This window comes from Budorcas taxicolor, chromosome 2 (assembly GCF_023091745.1).
Source record: "Budorcas taxicolor isolate Tak-1 chromosome 2, Takin1.1, whole genome shotgun sequence".
Classification (NCBI taxonomy): Eukaryota; Metazoa; Chordata; class Mammalia; order Artiodactyla; family Bovidae; genus Budorcas; species Budorcas taxicolor.
This window is the reverse complement of record NC_068911.1, coordinates 176,520,008-176,542,323: the sequence shown is the minus strand read 5'-3', so window position 1 is coordinate 176,542,323 and position 22,316 is coordinate 176,520,008. Positions and strand designations below refer to the sequence as shown.

The 22,316-nt window shown below is 55.6% G+C and overlaps 1 protein-coding gene across 1 annotated transcript; it reads right to left on the bottom strand.

Annotated features, from left to right (window-relative positions):
* Positions 1 to 14,665: 14,665 nt before the first annotated feature.
* On the bottom strand, positions 14,666 to 16,968 carry CAMK2N1 (calcium/calmodulin dependent protein kinase II inhibitor 1). Its single transcript, XM_052635759.1, has 2 exons — positions 16,773 to 16,968; positions 14,666 to 15,223 (listed from the first exon to the last, which is right to left on the bottom strand). The coding sequence occupies exons 1-2, from the start codon at positions 16,936 to 16,938 to the stop codon at positions 15,153 to 15,155; spliced, it is 237 nt and encodes a 78-aa protein (XP_052491719.1). The 5' UTR covers positions 16,939 to 16,968; the 3' UTR covers positions 14,666 to 15,152.
* Positions 16,969 to 22,316: the final 5,348 nt, after the last annotated feature.

Here is a 22,316-nt window from a genome sequence, read left to right as displayed (position 1 = left end):
GAGAGTAGGCAGGAGGGACCAGAGGGGTTGGCAGAGAGGTCAGAGTGCAGGGACGAGGAGGCGTGTCGGGGGCCTATCCCATCTTTGCGGCTCTGATGGGAAAGAATAAGCCTGCAATGTGGGAGACCTGGATTCGATCCTTGGGTTGGGAAGAACCTCGGGAGAAGGGAAAGGCCACCCACTCCAGTATTCTGGCCTGGAGACTTCCAGGGGCCGTGTAGCCCATGGGGTTGCAAAGAGTCGGACACAAATGAGCGACTTTCCCTTTCACTTTGTCAATGACTCTGTTGGGCTGAGGCCCCACCACTGGTCAGAAGAATCTCAGTGGCGATGGTGATGGCAACAATGGTGCCCAACATGAAGTCTCTCCTGAGGCTCCAGGTGGGTGTCGGATGCCGCCTCTCTTTACTCAGGACTTTGAGATTGCCCTGCCGCCTCAGTGCCTGGCCGCCTCTCTGCATCCCACACCACAAGCAGATCTGAAGCCCTAGGATCTAAGTATTCATCCACCATTAAACAGCTTGCTGGGCTTCCCTGGCGGCTCCAAAGGTAAAGAATCTGCCTGCAAGGCAGGAGACGCTGCAGTTTCATCACTGGGTCGGGAAGATCCTCTGGAGAAGGGCATGGCAACCCACTCCAGAATTCCTGCCTGGAGAATTTCATGGACAGAGGAGCCTGGCGGGCTACAGTCCATGGAGTCACAAAGAGTCAGATATGACTGAGTGACTAACAGATACGTACACGCACACACAAACAGCTTCACGACGGACCATGGATGGAGAGACAGATGGAGAGATGGATGGGAGGATTAATGAAAAACAGCGGGATGGGGATGTGAGAACTGGTAAGATGTTGCAGTAACGGTTATCATGGTCACATCAACCCTTATCCCAAAAAGAATCCAGAGAAAACTCAAGGTCTACCATAGACCCGCTAGGTCTGGGACCACCATCCCAAAAGACTAGGATTCATGCAACTCTTGGTAGAAGAACCTGAAAGAACCCATGGGCCCTTACTCTTGAAAGGTCAAGACAGTCCTTTTGCACACCCTTCTCTCCACCAGGACGCAGGACAGTGTCCACGATGCAGTCATGCACATTGCCAGACCTAACAAAATTACACTTGCATTGGCCCAGGAGTAATTACTGAACGCCTACTGTGTGCTCAGCACAGTCATTTGCCGGCCAGCTGGCCAGCCTGCCCTGACAGACTGCCGGCCCGGCCAGCTGACTGACGGAGCCGTATCAGCTTACACAGCAGTTGGCGTTTCCTTCACTGTAAATGCCCTTGTCTCGCTGGATAGAGGGAGTGTGTGATGATGACAGGGTGGTCAGAATGATTTAGTTTCATCTCTGATGCACCCTGCCTGGGGAATTCTCACTGTCATCAGGTGGTGACAGCTTGTCGTTGTGGGTATTAAACAGCTCAGCTCCTTGTTTCAATAAGCATCATATAAAATTATTAAACAAGCCGATGAGAGACAAAAGGGTCAGCCTGATCTGTTTGGGGAAAGACTACCCTAGAACTGCTGACCCATGCAGAAGAAAAATATATTGACATGCGTGTGCTCTCAGGGCGTCCCAGGTGTTAATTATGGAGGTGACCTGTGATCACGCCCCTTGAGTCCAAAAGGAAAGGATTCCTGAGTCTGTCTCCCCACTATTGTGGTTTGGGGGGAAAGTAGTTTATTACCCTCTCAGGATAATAAAAGAAATACATCCCTACTGTAAAATATTTAGGCAATACATTTTAGGGACTATTTAGGGAAGCGGGGAAAAAAGAAAGTAAAAATCACCCAGTAACCTCATTCCTGCAAAAATACAGTGCTGACCTTTTCTTCCATCTTTTTTTCTTGTATATATTTTCCATAGCTGCAAAGATAACAATAATTATTAAGAGTAACTAGGGCTTCTCTGATGGTCCTTGCAATGCAAGGGACACGGGTTTGATCCCTGGTCCAGGAAGACCCCACATGCCGTGGCAACTAGCCTGGGGGCCACAACCACCAAAACCCTGGAGCCCTAGAGGTCATGCTCCGCAATGAGAAGCCATCCAGCAAGAGCACCTCCCACTCACCCACTGCAACTAGAGAGAGCCTGGGCGAAGAGACGAGGACCGAGCACAGCCAAAAATTAATACAGAAGAAAAACTAAATATGGGGAAAGACTCTAAAAGAAAAGAGCGGATATGTGTACGCGCATCACTGATTCCCTTACACGCATCACTGATTCCCTCTCTGCACACCGAAACCAACACAGCATTGCAAATCGATACTCTGAAAAAACAAATTACTAAATCTTAAAACAATATACACCAGGCATTGCTTTAAGTGCTTTACATCTATTTACACACTTAATCCTCCCTACAGAGGTAGGACTATCGTTACGCGTATTTTACAGATGAGTAAACCGAGTCACAGAGAGATCAGGTTGCCTGAGTTTGCAGGACTAAGAGGCAGAGCTGGGATTCAAACCATTCCTGCACACCGTTCTCCTATCTCAGGTCCAATTTATAGTCTCCTTTTTTGTCTTCAGCATTATGACATATACACTTTCCCAAGGCAAGAGCTACAGAAACATTATTTTTAATGGTTGCTAAATATTCCAAGTCGATGGACTACAGTTTACTTAGTCATTTCTCTATTTTAGATTTATTTTTTTCTCCAAATTTTCAGGGTTCTGAAACCCTCTCCAGCACAGCAGTGAACGAACCCCCGCAGAAGAGAGCCACTGCCTCCCACTCTTTCTCTTCCAGAGAATGCTCATCCCCACACAGCCCATCACCGCCACACAAAGCTAGCCCCCGCTCCTCCCCAGGGCTTGGAAGCAACAGCTCCTGGCCCCCAACTCTCCACCCCATCCCCCGAGGCAGAAAGCTTGCAATCAGAATTATGAGCAGACTATATTACACCCCAGACCAAAAATATTACATTTCCATGCTTGCCTCAGGCAAGACAGTGTGGGCAGTGCGCCTGTCCACTGGCCACCTGGACAACACACCTCAAGTCTTCCGGTCTAGGTTTCCTCCTTGGAAACAGAAACACCAGTGGGACCCCTGCCTCCCTTGAATGACAAGTGCTCAGTGAAGATCAGATGACACAATTGCCATAAAAAAGGCTTTCGAAACTGAAAAAGAGCTCTACATATGCAAGAGATTGTTATTATTATAGCGTTAAGTCGACAGTGTTCCCTGAGGAGCTGCTGCGTGCCAGGCATTTGTGTGAAGCCCTGGGGACATGGAGACCCACAAGAGAGCCCCAGGGCCAGCCCAGAGGGAAACACAGTCTGACAGTGGCGGACTGACCAGCAGTGACACACAGAGGAACGAGTGCTTGGGCAGAGAGGCGCACAGGGCCGCAGGAGCCCAAGTCAGGGAAGGCTTCCTGGAGGAGGTAACAACTCGGCTGAAACCTGGGGGATGAGTTTGGCGAGATGCAAAGGGGTGGGAGGCTTGAGAGGACAGCATATGCAAAAGTGCGGAGACAGAAAAAGAATGACATTCTGGAAAGAACAGCGTGGCCAGGGTGTAGCGGGTTTCTGGAGAAGTGGAAGGAGAGGAGGTTTGTGGTCCACACCAAGCATCTGCTCTTTTAACTGCTGCTGATCCTGTAACCGTTGAGGGGATGAGGAAGGGGAGGCATGACCCACACCCAGCAAGCAGCACCACACCCAGCAAGCAGCACCACCCTCTCTCCAGCCTAAAGGCGGCACAGCATCAAGGGACCGGACCCGGGGAGACGGTCTGGGATTTACAGGTGCCACTATTCATCAAGCCGAACATGGCAGGGTTTAGAGGCCTCTTCCCAAGCCTCTGCACACCCTCGCTGCCCCCAATCCCCGCCTACCAGCTCCACTGCATCCCCGGGATAACCCAAAGCTCAAACTTGATGGATTCCCCAAGAAGTTCAGGCAAAAAACCTACTAAGGCACTGGGTATTCATTGTTATCGCCTTTAAACCTTTCCAGGACTTCTCTGGTGGCTCAGACGGTAAAGCATCTGCCTACAATGTGGGAGATCCGGCTTTGATCCCTGGGTCAGGAAGATCCTCTGGAGAAGGAAATGGCAACCCACTCCAGTACTCTTGCCTGGAAAATCCCATGGACGGAGGAGCGTGGCAGGCTACAGTCCATGGGGTCGCAGAGTCGGACGTGACTGAGCGACTTCACTTTAATCTTTCCAGCAAGCCTGTGAGACCTGGATTCCTGGTTCCATTCCACCAATGAGGGCTAGAAAAGTCAAGTAATAGGCACTCGTGAAATGAAAAGTGTGTTTAGGATTCAAGGTGGTGTAGGCATCAGAGGCGGAGATTGAAGCCTCTGAACAAGTCCCCACCTGGCTGCTCCCAGGCCGGGCTGATATTTGCACCTTGAACAAGGAGCCTGCAGAGGGCACAGCAGCTTGGGCAGGGGACGTGTCGGACGCCACATCTGTCTCTCCCAAGGCCCTGCAGGTAGGGGACCAGGATCAGATTAAATCAGAATCTCTCCGCATTCACCAGGGGATGTGGTACAAACCCCATCCCAGGCCCTAGACACATTCTCGCGCAGACTGCCTTCTGGGTTTGGTTCAAGTCCAAGAATCTAGTCCTTTCTGGCTCAGCTGGGACTCCAGGGAAACCCCAACCCGCTTGCCCTCTGGGCATCTCAGAAATGCTCCCACACAAGCTCCCTTCCTGCCAGCGGAAGAGCCAGGCTCTAGGGGCCTGGAGGAGACGAAACCACCTAGCGGCTTCCTCGGCCAGAAGGCAAGGGAGGCAGGAACTGCTTTGTGTCTCCAAACGAGATCCTCAACCTTTCTGCGCCTCAGTCATTTCACAAGGGCAGGAGGCTCACGGGCCCACTGGAGTCCATTGGAGGGTTTCTGTATTTCCTGCTCAACAGTTATTTAGATGCTGTTCTAGACACTGGTGGGCTTCCCTGGTGCCTCAGACAGTAGGGAATCTGCCTGCAATGCAAGAGGCCCAGGCTCGATTCTTGTTTGGAGAAGATCCCCTGGAGAAGGGCATGGCAACCATGCCATGGCAACCCACTCTAGTATCCTTGCCTGGAGAATCCCATGGACAGAGGGGCCTGACAGGCTGCAGTCCGTGGGGTTGCCAAGAGTCAGACAGAGAGAGGGAAACACCATCCTCAGGAACCTTCCATTCTCTGGTGCCTCTGTTCAATGGAGCTGTTCAATGGAGATTGTAATAGTGCCTTTCTCATGGAGTTGTTGCAGGGATTAAATAAATGAGTATCTGTAAGAACTTAGTATAGGGCCTGATACTTAAGAAGTGGCTGTAAAAGTTGACTGTTAGTAGGAGTAATACCCTCCTCCCTGGGTTATAAGGATTAGATGAGATCATATCTGTAAAGTACTAGGGTGTGACCAGCTACTTCCTCAAACATCAGCCAGTATAATCAGCCCATTTTAGGGAGGGGGCCACTGAGGCATGAGACTAAGGGACTTGCCCCAAATCTCACTTTGGTTCCTGGTAAAGGCTCTTAAGTAGATTCTAAACCAAGAGTTCTCAGCTTTGGTGTGCTGGGGGCTGGATGGTTCTGGGTGCCATAAGAAGTTTAACAGCATCCATGCCCTCTACCCATGGACCCCCAGAGCTCTACCCTCCTCCCACGCTGTCACAACCACAAAGGTCTCGGGACATCGCCAAATGGCCCCTGGAGGGCAAAACTGTTTCCCAACCCCACGAGCACTGCTCTAAACTGACCCTTGAGCTCACATTTCAAGAACCGCCCTCCCCTCCCCCCTCCCCCTCCCCTCCCCCCTCCCCCTCCCCTTCCCCCTCCCCCCTCCCCCCTTCCCGCCTTCCCCGCCCCAGCTCTGACCCGAAGGCCCCTCCTCTCCCCATCGCCAACATAAATGCCGTGTTCCAACCACCCTCCCAGAGAACCCACCCTTTCTCAGGCAAACCTCAAACTTGCCAGGCTCCCTCCGTCTGCTCCGGGTCCTCCCCACCCCCGCGCCCATCCGAGGCGGGCTGAAGCTCCACCCACTCACAGAAGGACCTCTCAGGGCCCTAGAACTCGCTGGCTGTGGCCAGCCCTCCAACCCCTATCACGATCAGTCACCAACCCTCCAACCCCTATCACGATCAGTCACCAACCCTCCAACCCCTATCACGATCAGTCACCAACCCTCCAACCCCTATCACGATCAGTCACCAACCTGTCTGTGCTTGCCTGCTCCCTGGGCCCCACCCCCACCCCTACCCCGCCCCCGCTCCAGACAGAAGCAACTGGAGGGCAGGAGCTGTCCCCGACTCCTCTGTGTCCCCAGCACCCGGCACAGCGCTAGGCATGGCCACTCACGGGTGCCACTGGCCCTCAGCCCAAGGTCAGCATCAGCTCACTCTGCTTAGCAGTGGCTGAGAGTTCGGGGCGAGAGCCAGCCTCGGACTGCTCCCACTTGTGGCTCCTTCCTGACTGTGGACAGGATAGTACAGTCCTCCAGGCCTCAGCTTCTTCATCTGTGAAATGGGGATGATGTACCATGTTGACAGGCAGCACCGCTGGGACCATCGAATGCTCCTGACTCCTAACCCAGTGCGCGCTCGCGCTCTCGCTCGCGCGCTCGCTCTCCCCCAAGCTCCCCCTGAGGCCTGACCATCGAACTCCCTCCCGGGATGGGGAGGAAGAGGGGCTACTGAGAACTAGGATGTGAGCAAGCCGCGGGGGCAGGGAGGGCGGAGGCCGCCGGGGAGGCCGCCAGACACGGTAAATAATTCACGCAGATGAACTGGAGATAAAGTGCGGCTTCGTGGGGGATTGAGTTCAGGTCGGAGGAGGCTCAGACGGCTGCAGGGCACTTGTGGTCTGCCCTGTCTGAGAGGGGAGAAGTAATGCGGCTCGGTCTGCCGGGAAAACGCGGCCCCAGGTGCCCGGCCCAGGCCACTCCCTGTCGGTGGCGGGAGCTCCCCGGAACTGCCCCGCGGGGCGACCAGCCTCGGCCGGCGGCCTCCGCCCAACCGTCCCCATGGCAACCGGCTGGCCTGGTCCAGGGTTCACCGCCAACCGGATCCTCAGCCTCCCCTCCCCCAAGGGAGGATGGGAGTCGTAGGCCCAGAACCTTGCGGCTCTCCGGGCTGCCGGGAGCGGTGCAAAGTTGCCTTCTACCCTCGGCTTTTATTGGAGCTCTTGGGCTCAGCCTCTCTGGGGTCAGTGCCAGCTCCACGACTGTCTGGCTGTGCCACCTTCGGCAGGTGACTTCACTGCTCTGCGCCTCGATTTCCCTTATCTGCAAAATGGGAAGAACAATACTAACTCCCTCCTAGTGCTGTTGTGAAAAGTAAATGAATTAAATAGAGTGTAGAACCTGGCCTAGAGCCAGCACCTGGTAAATATTGCTTTCCACATTGGGTACAGGAGCCCCAGAGACACAAAATGCCTGAACCCTTCGAGGAGCAGCACAGTGTCACTGACACATTTGTGGTCGGGACGCTGCTGCCAGTCTTTTCCAGGACACCCACTGCAGATGCTGGCGGCATGCCCTTGGTGTTCCCCAAGGAGTTCCTAAGCTTCCTGTGGGCCCACCCCACCCCCCTTCTCAACCTCTTGAGGCCTCAGTGTCACCAGATGGTCATTGACCAGACTCTGAGGTCTCTGAAGGCCAGAAGAAGCCTTGTTTTCGTCAGCCCTGTCTTCCCAGGGCCAAGCATAATACCCTCCCCACCCCACCCCTGGCAGTTGAGTCCTTGAATGAATAGGGATTTAATTAATTAATTAGTTAATTTCCTCTGCCCAAACGCCTGCCTAGACTGCCTCTTTCAGCCCTCAGCCACGGGGCTGTCTGTCTCTACAGACGTTCATTTCCCTGACAGCTTTTGGCCATCACTGCCTGACCCCACCCGCCCAGCCCCCATCCCAGCTCTGCTAGGATTTCCCATGGCCCATTTCCCAGGTCCGCCTGGCCTCCCCGACCTCCCTTCCCCTCTAGTGACCCTTTGTCCTCAAACAGCTGCTTCTGGGTCGAGGACCTTCCTCCAAACCCGTGGGTGTGTGCGATCAACCAAGTCCTCATCTCAGAGAGGGAGGGTGAGCTGGAGGTGGGGGCCTAGTGCCGGCAAGGTGGGACTGTCTTTCTGGGACTCCGGGTCCCTCTGGAGAAGCGACTAGGGCCCATGGACACAGTCTGTCTGTCCCTGGGGGCCACCCCACGAGCTCCAGCCCTGTCTCCCAGCTGCCAGGTTTCCCCGGATACAGCCCGGTCGCTGAGGATTTATTTTTGCATATGGTTTGGGAGAATCTCTGTTTCTGGAATAATGACAACCTTCCCCCCCACCGCCTTCCCTCCAATAGGCGGATTTTATAAACCAGAGCAGCTGCCTGAAGGTTTCCAAGAGAAAATTCTGCACAGTTTCTAATCAGGGTGACAGCTCTCCCTCCACAGGAAGTTGCTTTTATTAATTTTGTTTAATCTTTTTTCTTTTTTTTTTGTAAGGCTCCATCTATCGGTTATCAGGCAGCACCTTGGGTCTCGTGGTGTTTTTGTTTTTCCCCCTTTTGCCTGGAACTCATGATTCCATCTAAACCCCAGTGGACTTGCCCAACACAGGGGCAACGTCAATCAGCTGAAAAGTGGGTCACGCATATCGCCTAGGCAGAAAAATCCCAATAATTTATGGAGATAGTCCCCTCTCTGGGCCTCCCTGGTGGCTCAGCTGATAAAGAATCCGCCTGCAGTACGGGAGACCTGGGTTCAGTCCCTGGGTTGGGAAGATCCCCTGGAGAAGGGAAAGGCTACCCACTCCAGGATTCTGGCCTAGAGAATTCCATGGACTGTAGAGTCCATGGGGTCGCAAAGAGTCGGTACAACTGAGAGACTTTCACTTTCACTTCCCTCTCTAGGAGAGGGAACATAACTTCCCACCCCTTAAGCAGGCCAGAATGAGTTCCTTCCAAAGAGCACTGTATGGAAACCGGAAGGAAATGAGTAATTTTGCCATGGAGGATACCTGACAAATGTTGCCTCAGCCAGGTGATCAAGGTCAGCATCAACAGTATCCGTTATGTTGATAGTGTGTACCCTTGATGGGCTTCCCGGGGAGCTCAGCTGGTGAAGAATCCTTCTGCAATGCAGGAGACCCTGGTTCTATTCCTGAGTCGGTAAGTTCCCCTGGAGAAGGGATAGACTGCCCACTCCAGTATTCCTGGGTTTCCCGGGGAGCTCAGTCGGTAAAGAATCTGCCTGCAATACGAGAGACCTGGGTTTGATCCCTGGGTTGGGAAGATCCCATAGAAGAGGGTATAGCAACCCACTCCAGTATTCTTGCCTGGAGAATCCCCATGGACAGAGGAATTTGGTGGGCTACAGTCCATGGAGCCGCAGAGTCGGACACCACTGAGCAACTGAGCACAGCCTTGAGAGGATGTGATGAGAATGGTCTTCCTCTCAAAACCCATAACCCCAGTGGAAGCATGAGAAAAGCTCAAACAAACCGCAATTGAGGGACAGCCTACAAAATACTTGAGCAGGACTCCATCAAAAACAAGGAAAATCTGAGAAATGCTCACAACCAAAAGAACCCTAAGGAAACACGATGACTTAATGTTACGTAGTATCCTGGGTGGAATCCTGGAACAGGAAAGGACATTAGGTAAAAACGAAGGAAATCCGAATGAATGGTGGATTTACAGTTCCTAGTACCGTGCGCATGTTGGTTCCTTGGTTGTGAAATGTCATCATGGAAATGTCAGATGTGGAGAGAACAAACTGGGGGTACTTGACAACTCTCTACCACCTTCATAACTTCTCTGTAAATCTAAAACTGTTCTAAAGTAAAAGTTCGTATTTTTTAAAAGTGGATCCTGCATTTGGGTTTCAGGCTGTCCCCAAGACCCAGTTTTCTTAGCTTCCTTTTTGCCAGCAAGTAGGATCTGAGCTGCTGATTTGGGGGATCTCCAGGCTCCTGGCTCCCAACCTCATTGCCATGGCAACTGTCATCATTTCGCAAGCCTAGGGAAAACTCCCATTTCTTCACCATCGGATGCTCAGTTAGCCTAGCACAGGACCCGCCCCAAGGTGGGTGCTAAGTCAGTATTTGTCAAGTGAATGAAAACCTTGGAGGACCTGTCGATGGAGGGGGTCCAAGAAGAAAGCCAGATTCTTTCCTTCCCAGGGCAGGAAGTCAGTATCTGCTAGCCTCCATCCAGAGAAGGAAGGCTTCTGGCAGTCTGGTTGGAAGGGAATAGGAGACTCTTCTCAACTGCCTTTGGAGAGCACACACACAGGTTTACTTAGGATCGTATTGATTAGGGTGTTTTGGGGAACCGATGGGGTAATGAGAGGCAAAAGGAGTCCTCTACCCTACCCCCTGCGGTGACACCTCCCCTCACCTCTGTCCCCTTGGAGTATCAGCCCTGGGGTACCAAAAACCATCTGCAAAGAACCTTCACATACTGTGAACTGTTTGCTAGGTCTTGAAAGTCCATTGCCTGGCATGCAGTAGGCATCTCTTGTGCAATCGTGTGATGACTGCCATTTATAAGGCACCAGGCCCTGCGCTCAGGTGGAGTGGGAGTTCCTGTTTAATCCTTTGTGCCTTTGGCACAATCCCATTTTCCAAAAGAAGAAACAGAGGCCCTAAGAACTTGAGAAACTGGCCCCGAGTCTCAACGAGAAAGTATATAAGAGAGGTTTCAAATTCAAGTCACCCAAGTCCCAAACTCATGCCCTCTGCGTGCCCAAGAGCCACCCTGAAATCTACCCCTTCTTTAAAAATTTTATTTATTTACTTAGCTGTGTTGGATCTTAGCTCGGCACGCAGGCTCTTTGCTTGGGACGCGGTGTCTTTCCCTGCAGCGCAGGGTTACTCTCTAGTTGTGGTGTACAGGCTTGGTTGCCCCAAGGCATGTGGGATCTTAGTCCCTCAACCAGATATCAAATCCTCATCCCTTACGTTGGAAGGTGGATTCTTAACCCCTGGACCACCAGGGAAGCCTTAAATCTACCCCTTCTGCTAGGTCTTGAGGGCCAAGAACCAGCTGCCTGCTGTCTGCAGAGGTACCCTCAACTCGCCCCTTCATCTGTGGCCTCCAGACCAGCAGTAATTTTCGAGTCTCTTTCTTTTAAAACTGACTTTGCCAATTTCCCCCTTACAGGTGTTTTTGGATAGTCCTTCAGGCTGTCAGCCTGGACAGGCCAAGGAGGTGGTATCCAGAGAGCTGGATGCTTCTTACAAGCATTCAGTTAGTGAAGTTGGAACAATGCAACCCCCGATGTTCAATTCATGCCTGGAGGCTTCAAGACACCCTCCCCCACCTCAAACCTTGAGTGGCCTTTTCCATATTTATTGATACCTAACCAACCAGATACTTCGAACATATCCCGTATTTGGTATAACAATTCGATATCTGCCCAGTCCCCAAAGTGCCTTCTCAACAAATGTTTGTCCCAATGTTCCAGTGTATTTAAAAGATTTACATCCTTCTTTCACTTGGGAAGGGCAGATTCAGCCTTCCCAGCCTAAGAATCCTGCCTTGGCAAAGGGGAAGGCCTCCAGCAGGAAGATTTTGATACATTACTTATCAAGGAGGACCGGAGCCTTGCCCGAGGGCTCACAGGCTCCCCGCTTCCTAGCAGAGGGCAGCTCCAGATCTTAGCTGACCGCATCCCAGCCCTGTCTCCCTCTGACCCCTGATGCAGTTATCTGTTGTCAGAATAGCGGGAGAGCCCAGGCTGAGAAGAAACAACCAACAAAAGGATCTTTAAGGCTGAAGAACAATGGCTGCAGCTGGGACTGAGCCTGGGGTCAGATGACTCTGTATCCCCATCCTGGAGCCTGGACTCCGGGTTCAAGTGCGCTTCATGCCTTACTAGCCGAGCGACCTCATGTGTGTGTATGTGCGCACAGTCGCTCAGTCATGTCTGACTCTTAGCGGCCCTTTGGACTGTAGCCCGCCAGGCTCCTCTGTCCATGGAATTTCCCAGGCAAGAATCCTGGAGTGGGTTATCATTTCCTCCTCCAGGGGATCTTCCTGACCCAGGGACCAAACACACGTCTCCTGTGTCTCCTGCATTGCTGGCAGAGTCTTTGCCCAGAGCCACGGTGAGTGACCTCGTACAAGACACCTAGTGCCCCTCCCAGCCCTGGTTTCTCCTGTCTCATCAGGACATGGTTCGTAGAGCTGTGGCAAGCCCGGCATACCGTAGGAGCTCAATGGGTGCGGATGTCGTGCCGTCCTTTTTGCCCCTCTGGGGTGTCGAGTCCCTCACCTACTGAAGAGACAGAAGGGCTGTGAGTTTCCAGGGTTGCTGGGCTTGGATTCTGTAAGGCTCAGAAAGGAGGGTGTTTCATAATTGCATGGTGCTTTGATCAAGTAAGTGGCAATTACTCCTGGGTGCGGACAGAGACCTACCTTCTGAAAGAATCTTTTCCTTTGGCTCCTACCCCTCTTGGCAAATTGCTGCTGCGCAGAGGGTGCGCCCAGCCCCTAACTCTCCAGAGCGGGGCTCCCCAGTGCCTAAAGGTCATCAGCTCTGAGCCCTGGGATTCTCTGGGGTCAGGAGGGACGAGGGCCAGGTTTGGGAACAGAGTCTCGCCCCTGGGAAGATCAAGCTGGCACGCCCCCCGGCATCCTGAAGGCCCTACCAGCTCCACTTGGCCTGCCATTCCTGATGACGACAGATTCGCACTCTGCTGGTTCCCTGGAGGCTCTGGGCCTCCACTTCCTGAGAAGCGGGATGAGCCATCCTCCTCACTCCCCGCAGGCCCTCTGGAACCCTCTTCCTCCCGGCTCCCCCCGGGCCTGTCTTACCTGATGTCTGAGTCACACTCAGGCTCCTGCCACCAAGAGCTGTGTTGTGACTCCCTGGCAGACAGTTTTACAACAAACACATTAAAAGCTCCCCGAGCTGGAACTCCTGGATGCCAGCAGCCCAGGAGGAAAAAAACCAAAACTCTCCCGGCCTTTCTTCAGCCAAAATCTTTCTCGGAACCCCTCCTCCCCTAAGGGCCTGCTCCACTGTCATTAACTGTCCTGAGCCCAACAAGGGGCTGAGAATTTTTTTTCATAAGGAGACTTTTCAAGCGGCAGTTGAAGGAGGGCCAGAGTCTGGGAAGCCTGAGACAATGGAATCAGGCTGTGGGCCTCAGAGGACCAGGCTGTTCCCTCCAGAAAGGACCTGGGGACTTGGGAAGGCGAAGGTGCTGGGCAAAGAGCACAGCTCCCCCTCAGTCCTGCCTTTGAGGAGGGGTGGCCCATGATGGATGGTCTGGGCATCTCATGCTGAGTGCTACTGTGTGCTGGGTGCTGTGTTCATCCTCCCATCAACCTTTGAGGTGGGAGCTGTATTACCCCCATTAAACAGATTTGAAAACTGAGGCTTCAAGAAGTGAAGTGTGTGTTAGTCACTCAGTCGTGTCCGATTGTTTGCGACCCCATGGACTGTAGCCTGCCAGGCTCCATGGGATTTTCCAGGGAACGCTGGAGCGGGTTGCCATTCCATTCTCCAGGGGATCTTCCCGACCCAGGGGTCAAACCCGGCCTGGATCTCCTGCATTGCAGGCAGATTCTTTACTGTCTGAACCACCAAAAATGAATAGACTTGCTCGAATGCCTAGAGCTAGGAAGTGAAGGAGCTGGGATTTGAATCCAAGTCTGCCCGCCTCCAAACTTTGCCTTTCACAAGACTGACTCCCTGCCAACCAACACACCCCACCAGGGAACTCAGGGAAGCAGGGAGAGCCCAATGCAAATCCAAATTGGATGCACTTGCCCTTAGGGGACGGCCTTGCCAATCCAGCTTGTCTTTTCTATCATTTGAGCCCAACCCACAGTGGCCTCCACACTGCCGTCTTGCCTCTCCAACCAAAGCTACTGTCCCCTCCTCCCTTCTCCAGCCAGCAGAGACAAAAAGCAAGTCTCCCCTTCCCTCCCAACCAAAGCTGAGAAAAGAGAGCAGTGAGACACAGGAACAGTTCTTTTATTGTACATTGGAGAAATAGCCCTGTGTGCTGGTTCAAGGTGCAACATACAGAATATCGAATTAAGAAAAGAGGGGACAACGGGGTAGGGTAGGGAAGAAACCTCTTGAGGTCCAAAGTTGCAACAACAACAACAAAAAAAGGGTAGAAGATTTCCTCACGCAAGAGGCATTTTTGCAAATACCATGCAAAACAGGCAGCTGGTGTGCCTTAAGAGAACCCCTATAAATAACAGAAAAAGACACTCCAAGCATTCCTTTACGTGGACTCAGAGCACAGGGAAAAGAAAAGAAACCAAAATGCCTTTTGGCATTTCAAGATATTTGGCACTCTTGTGATTACATTTTTTTTACAGTCCATTAAAGAGAATAAACTGACACAATATTAGAGAAAAAAACAGGCTGCTCACACAACAGACTGCAGGGAGAGGTTAGAAAAAGCTCAAGCATTTTTTTTCTTTGCTTTTTTTATGTGTTTTTTTTTTTCCTGACATATAAAATGTGTTCGTTTGCATTAACTTGGGCAAATAGCTTGTAGCAACAAAGAAACACAAGCTTTACAATTCATTTTAAAATAAAGCAAGGATTCCTTCTATGCATGATTCCTTAGAAAAGTTCTCTTCTTGTTTTAAACACACTCTTGATAACTTCAAAAGATGACCAAAATAGGATGGAATATCTATAGAGATATTTTCTGATTTGTTTTGTACATCCAAAGATAACAACATAAAAACAAATAACCGAACAGCATTTCACATCCAAGTGCACAGAATCATTTTTGCAAGATTAAATAATGTAAACATTGGGAACAGCCAAATCGTTGAAGAATGCCAACACCTCAAAACACCCGGTGTTGCTTCATTATTTAAGTGGTTCAAAATCCAGATCTATAATTGCGCAATATTCACTGTATATAAAAAGAAATGGATATTAACTTTGACAAATAGCTGCAACTGAGACTTTTTATTTCTTTACATGTGTGTATATAGTGATTTCTTTAATTTTTAAAAATTTTTTTTTCATTTTTATTTTTGCAAAGGAGCCCAGAGCCTTCTCCTTCTCGCCTCATCTGTCTCCTGGCCTGACACGGATACAGGTTGTTGATTTCCTCGCGGGTAGCAAGCTAGTAATCAATTTCAAAGTGCTTTCTCTTTTCATGCTCTTTTTGCCAATATCTGTTAACCGCCGGTCTCACTCTTATTCTCTCCCTTAACTCATTGTCTTTGGGGGAGTTAGACACCAGGAGGTGCCTTGTCTGTCATGTTTTTCAGCACGTCATCAATCCTATCATCTTCAATAACAACTGCAAAAAAAATGGGGAGAAAAGCAGAAGTGAGCGCTCTTATTTGGGCCTAGCCGCGGGGGGGGGGGGGGGTGTCTCTGACAGGCAGCGACGGAGGGAAAGAGAGGGAGGGGGCTCCACATTCGCCGAACAGCCTCGTCTCAGCCAGGGGTCCGTCTCTGGCTTTCCTCTGACCCACCTCCACCCGAGGCTGCGTCCCAGCACGGTTCTGAGAACAGGAAGCTGAAAGGGCACCAAACCCGCAGCCCTGCCTGCAGCCCGGGCGCGCACCGGCCTGGTTTTCACCCCGCGGCATCCCCACCGCCACTCATCCTGGAGAGCGCGTCTCTTTCGAAAAAAGGTTCCGGGGTCAGAGAGGGGGCTGGGACCCTTCCCGGGCGCCCCGAGCGCCGCGCGGGGGCAGGCGAGGAGGGGGGGGTGGTGTTCAGAGGTGCGCGAGCCAGCGGGGACGTCAGGGGGCCGATCACACAGCGTGCGGCCCGTCGGGGGGTTCAGGCTTCGCTGGGGCCAGCCCCCCGCCCCTCCGCGCTGCCTGCGGGCGGACTCGGCCTCTCCGCACTCGCGGCTCCCGAGGTCGGAGCCTCTCTCCGCTGCCGGCCGGGGGCTCGCCCGCCTCTCCGCATCCGCCTCTCTCCATCTCTGCCTAGCCTGCCCATCCTCGGTTTCTCCATCATCTCCCAGTGCGACGGTCACCTGTCGAGGTCTCCAGGCCTCTCTCTCTGTGCCCGGGGTGTCGGTCGCCCTCATTGTTTCAGCGGCTCCTGCGTCCCCGCTAGACTCGCGTCCCCGGCTCGCGGTCTCCCCGGCTCCGGCTCGCTCTCTCCCGAGCTTTGTCTCGGGCTCTGCTCTTCCCGGCCTCCCCCTGCCTCCGCCAGCGGCTTCCCTCCCTGTCTCTGTGCCTCGGTCTCTCCCGGCGACCGTCGGTCTCCCTCTTGGTCCCCGCGCCTCTGGAGCTCCTCTTGGAGCCTCGCCGAGGCCCCGTCTCTCCCGGGCTTTTCCAGCTCCCGCGCCGAGCCCCGGGGCTCCGCAAACACCCTCCCCCTGCCAAGTAACAATGAAAAGCCCCTGCGATCCGAAAGCCCCTCGTATTCCCCGCAGGAACCGGGCCTCCGCCCGCAGTCCCCGCGCCGTCCCCTGGGGAGCCCTAGGACCCCCCCCAGCACACACACACACACCCGGGCTGTAGGTGGAGGTGCAGCTGCAATTACACTGCGCAAAAGGGGCGCAAAAGGGGGCAGGACTGGAAATCAGAAAGCAAACTTTGGCTCGGGCAGGGACCTGGGAAAACCTTTCTGCCCCCTGCGGCAGCGACTGGCCGCCACGCCCCCTGGGTGACCCCAAACGCGGGTCGGGCTGAGGGGGAGGGGTTCCCAAGGCCAGCCGGAGCTGAGCCCGCAGTGCGGGATCCCCCAGCCCCCACTCCCCGCAATTCTGCGCGACGAGGTTTTAGTGGGTCGGAGCGGTCCCCCGGGTGCCGGAGACCCTAGCGAACAGCCACCAGGCCGGGGTGCCCGAGAAACGGGAATCGGGGAGTGGGGCGCGAACTCACCCCGCTTGCTCCGACCGATCTGGCCCAGCTTGGGCGGCCGCTTGTTCTGCCCGGCGCCGAAGAAGTTGTTGGTGTCCTGCAGGCGGCAGGAGAAGACCTGGCCCACGTCGCCGCCGTCGCCGTAGGGGCTCAGCTTCTCGTCGCCGTAGGGCAGCACCTCCGACATGGTCGCGTCCGGGGGCTCCGCGGCGGCACCTCCTCCGCCCGCGTCCCCGCCCGCGGCGGACAGGGTCAGCGGCGCTGGGGCCGGGGCAGGCCGGCCGGGAACGGCCCGCGAGCTGCGGCGGCGGCGGCGGCGGCGCCGGCGAGAGGCCCGGGGCGGCGGCGGGGGTGGTGGTGGGGTGGGGGCGCCGCTGGATCGGGAGCGCGCGGCCGGCCCGAGCGACCCCGCCAGCGCCCGCGGCTGCGCTGCGCTGCGCTCCGGCTCGGCGCGCCGGGGAATGCTGCTCCGGGAGAGGCGAGCGGGACTCACATCCTCGGCGCGCTCGGGCGCGGGGCTGCTGCCGGGCCGGGCGGGGCCGAGAGCCGGAGGCGGGGGGGAGGCTGAGCCGGCGAGCCCCGAGGGCGCGGGGCCGAGGAGGGCGCACCCCGGGGAGCCGGGCCGGCCGGTCCTGCGGCGGCGGCGGCGCAGGTTCGGGGAGGCTGACTGGGGAGCTGCGAGCGGCGGGGCTGCGAGGGGCGGAGGGGGAGGGGAGCGAACGAGGAGGGAGGGCACGGGGGGCGGGGGGCGGGGGGCGGGAGAGGATGCCCGGAGGGAGGGGGGAGCGAGAAACCCGGAGGGAGACGCGCGGAGAAGCGGAGACGCAGAGAGAATGGGAGGCAGGGGGACTGACCGAAAGAGACAGGGAGAGGAAGGAGAGAGGTGGGGGGCGGAGGGAACGTCCAGCTCGCGATCCGAGAGGCCGGGGGGCGACGGGAGATGGGGATCGCGAGGGAGAGAAAGGGAAGGAGGAGCGGAAGAGGGAGCAGGAGGCGGCTGGGACCCGGAGCCAGCCCGCGAGCGAGATATGCCGGCCGCGGCGCGGAGGCGAGGCCGGGGGGAGCGCGGGGAGGAGCGGACCCGGGCCGCGGGGAGCGATCCCTGGAAGCCGGGCGACGTCACGGGGCCGCGGCTAGCTTCCTGCCCCCGCCCCCGGCACCCGCGTCCTGCCCTCGCCGAGGGGGCCCCCCGGCGAGCCCCGCCCCGGCCCGGCGGCCTCCGGGAGCCTCCTCCCCGCCCGCTCCCCCCGCACCCCCTCCTGCGGGTGTTTACCCGGTCCCGAGCTGGTGCGCGGCGGCTGCGCGTGGGACCAGCCCCCACCCCGGCTCTGCCTCCCGCCGGGGCAGGGGAGGGGGGCAGTGGGGGGGGTTCCGGGAGCGGGGTGCAGGGGACCCACGACGCGCACACGGGGAAGGACAGATGGATGCCGGTCTCCCTGGAGGCCAGAGACGGGGCCAGAAGTCGGAGGGCACCCGGCGACCTGTGAACCCATCTCCCCTGCCGGCGCCAACCGGGGAGCCCCTTGCCCCCATCACCACGCGACCACTTTAGACTCTCGGGGCCCGGCCCCTTGGGCCTCACACTCGCCCTGGAAGGCCCGGCTCCCCGCCCGGGCTCTGGACTGGGGCCGCAGCGGGGCCTCGGGGTGGAGGCGGAGGTGGGGCGGCCCCGCCTCCCCGAGGAGTAGGGGAGCAGCTCATTACGCCGGGCTCGCCCGGGATGCCCGGCCCTTGGCGCCCGCTGCCTCCTCTAGGGACGTCGCGGGCCTCCAGCCCTCTGCCCTCGGGGACCTCCCTTCCAGCAACAGCCACAAGCCCTGGGGAGAGACGACGGCTTCGGGGCCGAGGAGCGGGCTCTGGATCCCGGGAATGAGACACGGGGGCAGCCCCCAGAGGCCTGGGAGGCGTGCCTGCCGAGCAGATGGTAACTCCGAGGGGGGCAAGGTGCGTGAGGAGGGCTCGTTATCCTCACTCAGAATCAACAACACCTGCCCTCCCCCCGGAGACGCCTTTAGCAGCAGAGCCAGCCTGACCACCGAAAGGGGCGGCTGTGCCAAGGGCACGGAGCGTGATGAGAGCAGGGCAGGGGAACACATCGTGGTCCCCCGATGAGTGTCAGCTGGCTCGACCAGCTGCCCTTTAAGGAGTCCCACCAATAGCAAAAGGGCAGCCTCAGCTTCACTTGCCCCTTAAATCTAGAACTCTGCGTGGTTTCAGTGCTAGAGGGGTAAAGAGGCATCCTGAGAGGGGCCAGTCCAGCCCCCTCCCCAAACTGTCAAAAGAGAGGCTGGCCTCCCCAGGCCAGACGCCCCAGGGAGATGGGAGGAAGGGGGCTGAGAACCCGGGAGGCAGATGCAATGGGCATGGCCTCTGGACTCAGGCCTGAGCTTGAATCCCTGTCCTGCAATTGGCTCGCGGGGTTACTTTGGGCACGTCACATCCCCTCTCTGAGCTTCCAATCTCAGCTGTGAAATGGGGCCTGTGGCTCACTAGCTGCCTGTGTGCCTCACAGGACCGTTAGGAAAATAAGGTGACATCAGGCTTCCAGCGCCAGGCCGGGTGCAAATGTGCACCGAACACTTGAGAGATGACTTAGCAAGGAGGAACAGCAGCACTTCATTCATTCCCACTTCAGAGCCGCCAGAGCTGGAAGGATCCGCAGAGAGGACCCAGTCCAGTCTCCTCGTTTACGGACTGGGGAACGGAAGCCCAGAGAGGGTCAGGAACCTGCTCCAAGTTTCCCCGCTTGTCAGTGGGAGAAGCCGCAGGTCTCTGGCCTCCTTTGCTTCGCTCCACGAGCTGCCTGTCTCCATTCATTAAGGCTTTACTGAGCGTCTGCTCTGAGGTTCGCACCAGGCCAAGCGCTGGAAGAGAAAACAAAAGCATCAGAAGTAGGATGATGGTTAAAAGAAGCTCTTGGTCTTGTATCAGGCTTTCTCTTCCTCCCCTACCCCCGAAAAGCATCCTCACATCCGTTATTGACCTTGCTTCTCAAAATAAACACATTTTGAGACAGAAAGAGGAGACAGTACATCCCTGTTTAACTGTTCGCAGAAAGAGTATGAGTGACTTGCCAAGGTCACAGGCTATAGTGATGGAGCCAAGAGAATCCACTTTTCCCAGCTGTGACTCCAGATCCCCATAGGGGACACCCCACACTGGCCACCGCACGCGGGGCTGGGACCACCCTGCTCATCTCATACGCCCCCAGCTCCTTCCTTATTGCCGAGTAGCAGAGCAGTGCCCATGCCGAGCAGCCACCACAGTCCTACCATTCAGAAGATTCACAGAAAGGCGGAGAGGGCTGGTGAGTCCCTGCACGCACAGCAGGCGAGAGCAAGGAGAGAAGCCATCTGTCTGTATGTTTACCTTGTGCTGTTGTTTGGTCGCTCACTGGTGACTTTCTGCAGCCCCATGGACCGTAGACTGCCAGGCTTCTCTGTCCATGGCATTTCCCAGGCAAGAGTGGGTTACTGTCTCCTTCTCCAGGAGATCTCCCCAACCCAGAGATCGAACTCATATTTCCTGCATCGGTCAGCAGGTGGGTTCTTTACCACCGAGCCACCTGGGAACCCCGATGTTTACTTTGCCTTGTCCCACATAAGGGGGCAGCATCACACCTTCCTGACTCGGTTGCCACACCCTTACTGAGCCACGCATCCCTCTCAGGCACATGGCACTTTGCAATCAGAAAGGTGTTTCCATGACTGTTCCCTTCACAGAGCCTCCCTTTAGCCTTCAGAAGTGGCGGGGCCATGTCACGCAGGCCCATTTGACAGATAAGGTTCCTGGAGGTTAAGTGATGCCTCCAAGAGCACACACTCGCTCTTCAAGAGAAAGTGTGAGTCAGTGTGGTGTTCCTCCCTCCCTACGCCGCCGCCCCCCAGCTGTCTCTATTTCAAAGGCCTCGCTCCGTCCTCCACTTGTTCAGCCTTCCGTGGGCCGTTGCTTTATTCCGGAGCCCCAGACATGGAGGCAGACGTGTACCCTGGGTCTCCATCCATCCCTGCCTTACCTGGCAAAGCCAAGCGGCTGGCTCTGAGCCAGACGTCCAGAGCTGTGTTAAAGACGCCAGGTGCAGATGGAGGAGCGGACCAAGTAAGGCAGGAGTGGAGACCCCTTTGTACACAACCCATCAAGGAAGCCTGCGTCTAGGGCAGCAGTCCAGGGTGAAGGGAGCGGCCTCCATGAGGGCAAGCCAAGTTCAAATTCCTGCTTGTCATCTCCTAACTCCGTGGTTCTCTCACCTCATGGTGCCTCAGTTTCCTCACCTGTCAAATGGGGGTAATAATTATTTCTACTTGGTGGCTTATTCTAGGGAAGGAGATTATATATGTATCACGTGCCTGGCACACAGTAAGTCCTCAGTAAATGGAGTTATAATTATTAGCTGTTGATTCTCTTTGTGACTGAAGAAGCTGATTCTCTCCTCTAGGCCTCTAACTCTGCATCACAAAGTGGGAAACTTGGAGAAAAATCACATCTTTTTTTTTTTTTTCAGCTGCAAAATCAACCAGGTCTGTCAAATCTAAAGTAGATAAAACCTTGCTTGAGGCCAAGGTGGGGGCTTCCCCCTCAAACCTCACCTGAAAGCCCTTTCACCAAACCCTGGGGCTCTGCAAACTGAGAACCACAGGACAGGGACCATCTCAGTGAGCTTTTTCAGCACGAATACTCCACGGTTAAAGATGCATGTTTGCAAGGACTTGCCGTGCCCTGAGCCTGGCACTAGGGTCCGCAGAACAGAAAAAGAGAGAGCCAGCCCCAGATGGGCCCCAGCGTCAAATAGATGCTCTGCCTGCCTTTGCTCCCTGGTTCCCTTCCCCTCTCTCCTGCCCAGATGGGGAAACCAAGGCATGGTCTGCAGCATCAGAGAGTAATGGGGAGACTTAGAGAAGAGGGAGGCTACAGGATGCCTCAGCCCTGGGGGTGGGGACTCTCCTGGCAGCTCAAGCCCAGGTTCCCGTGGGGCGGAGCCCTGGGAATGCTGAGCCTGATGGGGCTGGCTCAGACCCTCGATGGTCCATCAGGCTGGGATGCTGTGCTCCCTAACGGCCAGCGGGTCACCTCCAGAGATGCCAAGAGTCCTCCCAGCAGGGGACACCCCTCTGGGCCAAGGCTGGATAAACACCCGCGTTGCCTCCAGCCTTCTCACATTGGTGACTGGAACCTGGTGCCACCCGTTCCCCACCCACCTTGAAAGGCTGGGCCTCTGCCGCCCACCCCCCCCGCCCCGCGCATATCTACAAACACACACACGTACATAAACACAGGGTGAATAAAAGCCTGGTAGCCTACTGTGTGGAGAAGGTAATGACACCCCACTCCAGTACTCTTGCCTGGAGGATCCCGTGGACGGAGGAGCCTGGTGGGCTACAGTCCATGGGGTCGGGAAGAGTCGGACACAACTGAGCAACTTCACTTTCACTTTTCACTTTCATGCACTGGAGACGGAAATGGCAACCCACTCCAGTGTTCTTGCCTGGAGAATCCCAGGGATGGCGGAGCCTGGTGGGCTGCCATCTATGGAGTCTCTCAGAGTCTGACACGACTGAAGCGACTTAG

Bases quoted from the DNA above. Each gene is read 5' to 3' on its own strand.
- CAMK2N1 (XM_052635759.1), bottom strand. From the start codon at position 16,938: ATGTCGGAGGTGCTGCCCTACGGCGACGAGAAGCTGAGCCCCTACGGC. The intron at 15,224-16,772 runs GTGAGTTCGCGC...TTTTTTTTGCAG, and splicing joins GATCGGTCGGAGCAAGCGGG to TTGTTATTGAAGATGATAGG.